General features: G+C 40.5%; 1 protein-coding gene across 1 annotated transcript in view; it reads right to left on the bottom strand.

The window, feature by feature from the left end:
* Positions 1–3,790: 3,790 nt before the first annotated feature.
* Positions 3,791–9,643, bottom strand: part of slc7a5 (solute carrier family 7 member 5) — a 26,439-nt gene continuing 20,586 nt past the window's right edge. Inside the window, exon 9 of the mRNA XM_080438157.1 lies at positions 3,791–7,991. Within this exon, the coding sequence (XP_080294283.1) occupies positions 7,936–7,991 (56 nt within the window). The 3' untranslated portion in view covers positions 3,791–7,935. The remainder of the gene's footprint in view (positions 7,992–9,643) is intronic.

The following is a 9,643-nucleotide window of genomic DNA, read 5'->3' as shown; positions in this document are numbered from 1 at the left end:
AGACCTGCTGGTGGCGCTATAACAGGCCAATGTGAAAAGGGTGGCAGAGTGCAAAACATAGTCTTGGCCATGCCTTTAGGCCTGGCGGAGACAAAGAGTAATATGCAGTTATAATAAAACAATAAATCCATCAGTGTCTACACAATTTGTAACATTACAGTATACTGGGAAATCTGTCATTGTTAACTTAAAACATGTTGTTTGTTGATTAGTCAGTTAGCTATTTGTAAGTCTTAGAGAAAGTGAAAGATGGCAAGCTCTTGTTACAGGTTCAGCACAATTAATTATAATTCTGCTTCCACATTCACAGAACCTTACTTAACTTGTAAACTTTATTCTGAGATTCTGAGTCATTTGCATTCAGGGAAAAGAAAATATGGTTATCTTTGTTTCAAGAGAAAAACATAAACCTCACCTCACCTTTTCTTGTCTTTTCTTTTCTATATAACTATAACTATGCCGAAACTAGTTAACAAGTTACAACGTACGACGACGATTCACAAATGTACATAACCGTATCACCAGACTATGATCCAATTCTAACACTGAATAAATGCAGAGATTGGATGTGCTATATTTGATTCAATTAAACCAAGACAAAACTTAGTCATTGTTTTTGGACCCAAGGAAGAACAATTCAACGCTCAACTTCAATTGATGTTTTACTGATTTTCTTCTGTCTTTTTAGCTGTCTTAATTTTACTGTCTTGATTCTTAGTGTTTTGAGTAAAGCACTTTGAATTGCCTTGTGTTGAAATGTTAGACTGTACATCTACAAAAGGTATTTGATTGTGGGGTACAAAATTACCTTTAGACTTGATTAGTCAGTTAGCAATTTGTAAGCCTTACAGAAAGTGAAAGGTGGCAAGCTCTCATTACGACGTGCACATGGACATGAAATTATTTCACCACATTTTTATTTTGGTTGAATTTCTTTGAAATGTCTTCTCTCAATGACATCTCAACTGGTATTGTGCAATGGTGGTCAGAACGATCCCTCAGGTGTCATTTCAAACAGCTCTTATACCCACTGAAGTTCTCCCTAAATAGGGGCGGCAGTGGCTCAGGAGGTAGAGCGGCCGCTTGGGAACCGGAAGGTTCTCAATTGAATGTAAATGCACAATCATTGTAAAGTGCCTTGTGTAAAGGCGCTATAGAAATGCTCCATTTACCATTTACCATTCATGATAACTATGAACGGCTATACTAAGAGACGCTGACAGGTTAAGAGCACAACAGGAGCCAGAAGAAGGTGACAGCTGCACACACCAGGGCCTTCTGGACCTTCTAGTCAAGTCAAAATTAGCACTTTGGTGTGTGAAAAAATCTCTAGTCTGGACATGTGGTGTTTTTTTTTATCTGGTTACTGGTTCAGAGTAAAACAGAGATTCTGAGAACATATCTTGTCCATCCTCTGTGTATCCATGAAAGACGACAGTCACATCCTCCCAGGTTAACAGACAATCTTAGCTTTCATTTCTAGTAAATCCTCTTGTTTCACTTCCTCTTCTTTGGTTTTGGCAGAGACATATCTGAAGGATAAGGCAGTAGTGGGAGCAAGTCAGTTCTCAGAAAGTAACTATGTTTACCCAATAAACCCTGAAGTGAGCTTATTCATTGTAGCTACAGTAGGCCATGTGTCTACCAAAGCGCCAGATAATTGTCTCCGCCAGGCCGAAAGGCATGGCGAGAGAGTATGTTTTACCCTCCGTCCGTTTGTCCGTCCGTCCGTCCGTGTGTGTGTGTGTGTGTGTGTGTCCGTCTGTGAGCAGCTAATCTCCGCCACCGTTGGCTTGATCGCAGCGAAACTGTGCACACACACTCCCTGGATGCCAATTCCGAACTTCTGCCCCAAATTTTTCACATGGGCCTTTTATTGCTATAAATATATAGCAACATATACACTATGTTGGGACCTAATGCCACCCTTTTAACATTGGCCTGTTATAGCGCCACCAGCAGGTCTAATTTAGCAAAACTAAATTAAACTCAGGTTTCTTATGAGACTTTTTTTCCTAGCTAATTTCTGTGGGCCATTCGCGCCACCCGATTTGACATAAATTGCATTTATATATAATCCTTTATCCAAATCGCTTTACAATGTGCATTACATGCACCCTAACACATAAACATTCACACACCAATGGTGAAATAAACCATGCAAGGTGCCTACCAACCTGCTCATCTGGAGCAGTTAAGGGTTGCTCTTGCTCAAGGACAGTTCGACACTAACCCAGGGGGAGCTGGCGATAGAACCATGCAGGAACCTCAGATTCCCAGTACCTCACTGTACCTCCTGAGCCCCAGCTGCCCCTACATCTTATAGATGTAAAGTTTTGTTTTTGCACGGCAAACCTGCAACAAAAAGTGTCAGGCTACTTCTATCAGCACAATAATGGCTGAAGCCAAGAACTTTTTGCGGCTTTTGATACTTAGTATCAGTGGTGGGAAAATTGGAATTCCTACTGAAATATCTGGGTGTCAGAAATGCATTCTCCAGCATTTTCCCACGAAACACTGAGGAGGTTTGTGAAAAGACCATGCGAATGCAGAGTATTATAAAACAAATGCTCTACAAACACTGCAGAGTTCAAAACGAAGAGGTTTGACACCGTCTTTCTTTTCTTTCTCCTGACCAGGGGGCGGCTTAAGGGGGGCTGAATAATTCAGGGGGCCCAGAGATGGACAGGGGCCCTGGAAAATGCCAGAGATTACAGAGTTTTATTGTGTCAGTTTTAACTAATATCATTAAGGGGCCCTGGAACCCAGGTGTCAGGGAGCGCAGGATTTCTAGCTGTGCCCCTGCTGCTGCTGACACACACACACACATGCTAAACGCACGCACACACACACACTAAATGCACACACGCATGCACACTTCGATATGGACCAAAAGCTGAAGAGGCTGCACTGGTACACAACATTTCAACTATTTCACTGACTATGCAGCGAATTAACACTCATTTCCTGACATTCTCCTCTGCTAACCTGTTACCCCACCCCCACAGAGGCACATTATTACAGGTGTGCTGATATCGCAGCCATCAAAGGCAGCAAAGATGTGACAAAACTGGGTCATAATGGGCACCAACAACAAGAAACATATTTGTCTACACAAATACTATATAAACAACATCCATGCTTCGACTAACGCTTGAGCGTAGAATTTGGATGTTCTCTCCACGTACGCGTTGGTTTCCTCCTCCCACACCAACCGACATGCATGTTAGGGTCATACCCAGTGCCCTTGAGCAAGGCACAAGCCTTACTGCTGGAGCGACTTCATGGAGGCTGCTCAGTGGCTGCCTTAGGATGGGTTCAATGTAGGGAATTTTCCCAATGGGGAACAATAAAGTATAGCTTGTTTAAATGGGTTAGTCTCGCGTAGTAGTAAGTATCGAAGATTTCTGCCTACCAAATTCTATGCGAGACAAAAACATTTCATTCACATTTAATGCATTTTACGGTGGTCACAAACTGCTTTCGTACATTCAAGTTGTTCTGTAAAAGGAAAGCAATCTCCTCTTTTAGTCATTTTTGGAGAGCATAGCAGCATGTGTGGAAATGCTCCTTCATGTAGGGCTGTGGGTGATCTGCAAGCTCACAACGCATCACGGATGTGACGCATTGTGTAGCTTTGTAGCTTTGTACACCGAAGCATAAATTATGTATGTACTGATGCAGTTATGTTTTGCTACAATGTGCTGCACATATCAAAAACTATGTGCATTCTACTACACCATAAAGACAGAAAATAAATGTGCTGAAATAAAACACAACAGAACATAAAAGTGGAAAAAACGTAAGATTTATTTCAAAAGCACTTTTCACAAAATGCCCTGTAAAAAAAAGGACTAATATTAAAACAACAAGGTGTCCTAAAAATAAATAAACTAAACTTTCTACAGTCCTATTCAAATAAGATTTTCTTTCCCGACGATTGGAGTGTTAGCATTGCTCTACCGCTAGTACATATTCTTGACCGCTCCTCTGTGACCAACGCCGTTGCTATGGCGATCACACAGCGTCACCATGTTAAAATGCCAATTGGTCTCTATGGCAACCATGATACACCATATACATGGTAACATGCGGTTTTGGTCCATTTTAGAAGACAGGTCAATGTTAATAAACAAACACTACACTGTTTTATTTTTAACCTTCTCTCTCTCTCTTTCAGCATGGAAACAAAGGGATTTAACACAACTTCAGAAGGAACGAAGCACACAGTAGGATGCTCAGTGTTCATTTAAATGAAAACTGAGGATATTTACTATGCAACTGTAATAACTAAAAGTGTACACTGACAAAACCCCTCATTTCAACCCCTCATCTACCTGACCTGCTGTTCTTTAGGTTCTCTACTTGTCCTTTACTCCCTCCTTCATTTATCCCTGTGGTTCTCAAAACCTTTTCATTCAAATCTTTAGTGTACAAAAAACATGTGTACACTTCAGCCCCCACAAGCATCTATAGTCTGGTTATCATCTTGTCTGTCTGTCTGTCTGTCTGTCTGTCTCCAAGTGCTCTTCTGCCAGACTGATAGCATCTCATATCTAAGCCCATCCCTTATCTGTCGGTCTGTCTGTCTGTCTGTCTGTCTGACCTTTCAACTCCCTGCCAGAGACCGCTTCACGGTCAAATCACAAGACCATGAGAAACATGAGACACAGTGAATCTACATAAAAATGTAACATAGAAAGTAACTGTAACATAGAAAGTAACTGCAAAAAAAACATAAGAGGTGAACAGCGATTGTCTTTTCACTGTGATTGTTAGTCCAAGACTAAACAATTAGACTCAATCTACACATCTCTGGCGGACAGTCACAGAGTACAAGAGTTCATCAGGACAAGCTGACTGATACCAGTAGCAACGACAAACTAACCATGGATTATAGGTACTGTGGAGTCACCTCGCATATATGGTACATACATACTTGCATAAAAATACTACACCATAAAAAGAAAAGAGAAAAAAAAGAAATGTAACCATATTCCACTAGTAAAACACACTCACACACACAAATACATACATGAACGCGGACACACACGCACACACACAGATCTTTGACCTACAGTAAAATGTCAGTTTTACCCAAAGGGTGCCGTTCTTCTGTCTTAACATAAAACTGCGCGTGGAACAACAATATTTTTTTCAGAACATCCCGCAATAAATTTCTCTCTCACTATTATAACATGTAACATGGAATCTCAAATGTTTATGGCCATGGGCCCTTGTTTAAGCCAATTTAATCTGTTGCAGCGACACGAGAACTCTTACCACGAAGAGAACAGAAACCAGCAGAAAAACACCTGACACTCAGTATGGGTCCCAAAGAATAATTTAAGAGCAATTGACATGCAGTTTGGCCATACTGTACGTATCAGCACCTGCACAAAACATCAAAGCCTATGAGTGTGTATGTTACTGCATGGGTATAGCAGTAGTTTCTCTCCTCTGAAATTCAATACAGCTTAAAACTCAATGTCAGATCCCTATCAGCACTGCTCCTCTAAGCCATAATATGAATGTGGGCCCTGAATTACACAACAAACAAGACAGCCAAGAATCAGTATACTGCAAGTCTCATGCGCTGCCTTATAGAACATGTAAAATCAAGTTTAAAGTAAATGCAGGAGGGCATTTTGAAGGAGAACGGCAACCCCCTTTTCAACATAAATCTGGACCTTGTTAACAAAGCCAAAGAGCTTTTTTGAGAACTTTTGAGAAAATGAACTACTATGGTTCATCATGTATACGTTTAAATGGGAGATAAGGGGCGTAACTGGCAAGAGCGATATTTATTTTATGCTCTACTGTGCCATTTCCAGCCAACAACATGGGAGACTCCCAGTCTTCCAGCTGTTTCAAATGAGTGGATCAGTTTACTGAGGTAAGACGTCATAGCAAGGCTACAGGTGATCAGGTACATTTGAAGGCTGTCTGACATTTTGCTTATGACGAATGACAATGACAGAGCTCAATTTTACTCCAGAGGGACTCGTTTGCTAAAATACAGTAAAAAGCTTTAAAAGACATACTAGTTTCCAAAATAAAGTAACCAGCAGTACAGCTGAAGCAAACTTCACATAGGCAGTCCAGTGTTTGAGAATGCCTGATCAGCACCTTCACTCCACTGGTGCAAAGTTCAGGACAAATCCCACCTCCTGCCAGGCTTGACTGAGTTGAGGACTCTTGTAAGCTGTCAGCTTCAGTTTAAGTTTTAGACCCAGTGTGTTGGGTTTACCTGTTTGCAGAGGTATCAGCAGGACAGAGAGACAGACACACTCAGTCAGTCACTTTCTCTCGCTCTCTCTCTATCTCTCACACACACTCTCACACACACACATAAAGGTGCTAAAGGTTCTATGTATTAAGGAACTAAAGTAAAGACTAGTGTTCTAGGTCAAAATATGATTGTTGGTCTTTGACCAGTTGAGCAGTTGAGTGTGTTTACATGCACACCTAAGAGCCAAAATAGTTTATAAGTCTTGCAGTAAAAATGACTGGGGATGCTTCAAATGCTGAGATCCCTGATAAATATTTCTAAGTTGGTTAATGTTGCCTTGCAACAACAGCAGTTGGTAAACAGAATTTGGCATCCAATGAAAAAGAAAACACACATTAGGTATATTGATGAGGTGCTAATCACAGTGTGCAACTAAGAGGTACCAAAAAAAATCCTCTTCATTTGACATTTAAAATAAATTATGCAATGACGATTGCACAACCAGGGTCAACTTGGAATCAAATCAATTAAACAAAAAGGAAATGTATATTATGTCATATCAACAACAACAAAACATTTAGAAATGATCCACCCTGATCGTGCAATCATCATAACGTCTGTTATGAGATGGCACTTTATAAGCCATCTGATGGATTATAAAGGCTCTGTACTGCTTGTTTTAATTCAATCCTCTGATCTTGAAAAAGGCTGGATAGCCGAAACATTGTCAAGTAAAGAGAAATACATATGCAGCTGGAATATGAAACATATTTTTACCTCTTCAAACGGAATTTGGAAATCATTGTTTAGGAGTAATAGGTCCATGCGGTAAAAAAGTAGATCTGACGCATAAAAGGTACTTCAGACAGAAGGCTCGACATATACAGCTATTTGCTGGTAAAGAAACAAGGTTATCAGACCTTAGACACTACAAAAGAAATTGGAAAGGCTGACAGAAGCAACGCTAAGTCCATTGGCCATTGACCATATTCCCACGGCAGCCAATTTTCTCTTATAACATACTCAGGGGAGCCATACCGGATAGGGCTTTTACTCTTATGACGTAAGAGTAAAATGGCCGCCATGTAAAAATGGCCAATTTAAGGCACAAATAACTAAATAATACGACAGGAGCCTATTCTGCTTAGAACCCCTACACACACACACACACACACACACAAACACACACTCACGCACTCACGCAGGTCAGTGGACACAAAAAAACATTCCTTATCATCAACTGGATGTCAGGGTTAGTGACAGTAAAAGTAGTAAACTCACAACAGATAAAAATCTAAAAAGGAAATTACTAATAAAGAACCAAATTGTTGATGACACTGTAGCTTGTAGCGTCAGATCATCCTTCTCTGAAGTGTGTGTGTGTGTGTGTGTGTGTGTGTGTGTGTGTGTGTGTGTGTGTGTGTGTGTGTGTGTGTAAAACAGTTTAGCAGCATGACTCTCGTTCAGGCAATCCCATATATGGTATCAGACTGAGAGTGTGCGTGTGTGTGTGTGTGTGTGTGTGTGTGTGTGTGTGTGTGTGTGTGTGTGTGTGTGTGTGTGTGTGTGTGTGTGTGTGTGTGTGTGTGTGTGTGTGCGTATTTTGAGAACGGGGGAGGTCATCAGGCAGCAGTGACTCCAAGGGTACAGTAACTGGTGGTGCAATCTGATTGGTCACTGGCGGTAATAAGGGTGTGGCCTCTTTATGCCTCCTGAGGCACCACTTCCATCATCTTCTGGAACATCGCCGTGGTTGAAACTATAGAAAGAGAAGGACACACACACAAATTAATCACATATAACCTCTTTACTTAGTTAACTGGACATGAGTTGCCTCCATACTTGGTGGGCTTTTTTTCCCTCTACGCCAAATCTCTCTACCAAAAATAGCCAATATACAAGCTCACAACGTGTTGCAATGCAACGCCTTGTGAGCTTGCAGATCTGCTATTTTTGGCAAACGTTCCCCCCAGAATAGGGATGCTGGGGTTCAAGTGGTTAAACTAATAACATTTCAAATTAAGCAGCACATCTTACACCTGCTCATCACACGCACACAAACATGTAAAACACAATAGGCTCTGTGCATAAGTGTAGTCCTGGGTTTCCCGGAGGTGGCATACTCGCTTCCCGTTCAGTTTCCCATAGCTTCGCTAGACCGGTGTGCCAGCAGATTTCAACTGGTAACTGCATACCGTCGGCCACTGAGTGTAGGCATTGTATGTCCCACTTATCTGTATGTACAGTATATCGTCGGTGTCCAGGACGAACCAGCTAACTCCATTTTCATATATATATATTTTTTCATAAATCAACTCTATTGAACACCCTTTACGTCTGTGTAAAAAATCTAAACATTTGAACCAATGAAAAGTATTAAAAAGCGCCTCTGACGAAAACTCCCAACTCCATTGGATCCTCAAACTGTCCGTCAAAAACAAACAACTCCTCCCTCTCCTCTCCAGTGCTGCCTTTTCACAGCATGAGTAGAGCGCGCTGCGCAGTGAACGAGGAGGAGGATCACGTAGACAAACTCCCCGTAGTCTGTTAAAACTATGCAGTGTACCTGTTTATCAAACTTAGCACTGACTCTAATGTTATGAAAACAAGTAATTATATTTCTAAAATCTATGAAGTGTTTAATGAGGAGAGCAATGTGACAAGAAGAAAGGCGTTCATAGCATTTCTGCCGCGCTAGTTCTACTTATTTAGTTATTGTAATATTTTAAGTCCTGTTTATTATTGTAGGCCTGTATAATAAGTGTCATGAAGCATCAGGGCATTAATTCACACGTTGTTGTGATGCATTGTGAGCTTGGAGATCCATTGTTAGCTTTTGGGAATTTGTACCCTTTTGAAACCTCTCCCTCAGCAGCAAGTGGAGCTATTGTTGTTTGGACACCTGACTCCATTTCAGCTTGATTTCTGCTCGTCTGAAACTCCACTTGCGCTGGGTAAAGTGTTGATTTACCCGCGATTTGGGTAAATTGTTGATAATATAATGACACATGCAAGTATCTGACAATATATAAAGTCACTATACCAACTTTGATGAGGCAGTATTGCTTTGTTTTAAAAATATATAAGGTTTTCTTCATTTCCTGAAAATAATATATTTTGTTTTTTCGTTTCCTGAACAATGAGCGTTTTGGAGTTAGCAGGTTCACGCTGGACAGCAGAGATATATGATATATTATATCTTAATGTACAACCTGTATAATATGCAGGGTAAATCTGGTACAGTATTTTAGCTATTGTTGAATTCAAAGTTTGGCAAATATTTAGAACAAATGCTAATTTCAAAATTAGCCAGGGTAAGCAAAATTATTATTATTAATTTGTTAAATTGTAATATCAAACATGAATATCAAACATAATCAGCCTACGGTCTACCTTTCCTATTTCCATTTT

Source organism: Gymnoscopelus braueri, assembly GCF_963280865.1.
Source record: "Gymnoscopelus braueri genome assembly, chromosome: 9".
Classification (NCBI taxonomy): Eukaryota; Metazoa; Chordata; class Actinopteri; order Myctophiformes; family Myctophidae; genus Gymnoscopelus; species Gymnoscopelus braueri.
The sequence above is the reverse complement of the archived record's forward strand: the minus strand, read 5'-3'. Positions and strand labels throughout refer to the sequence as shown.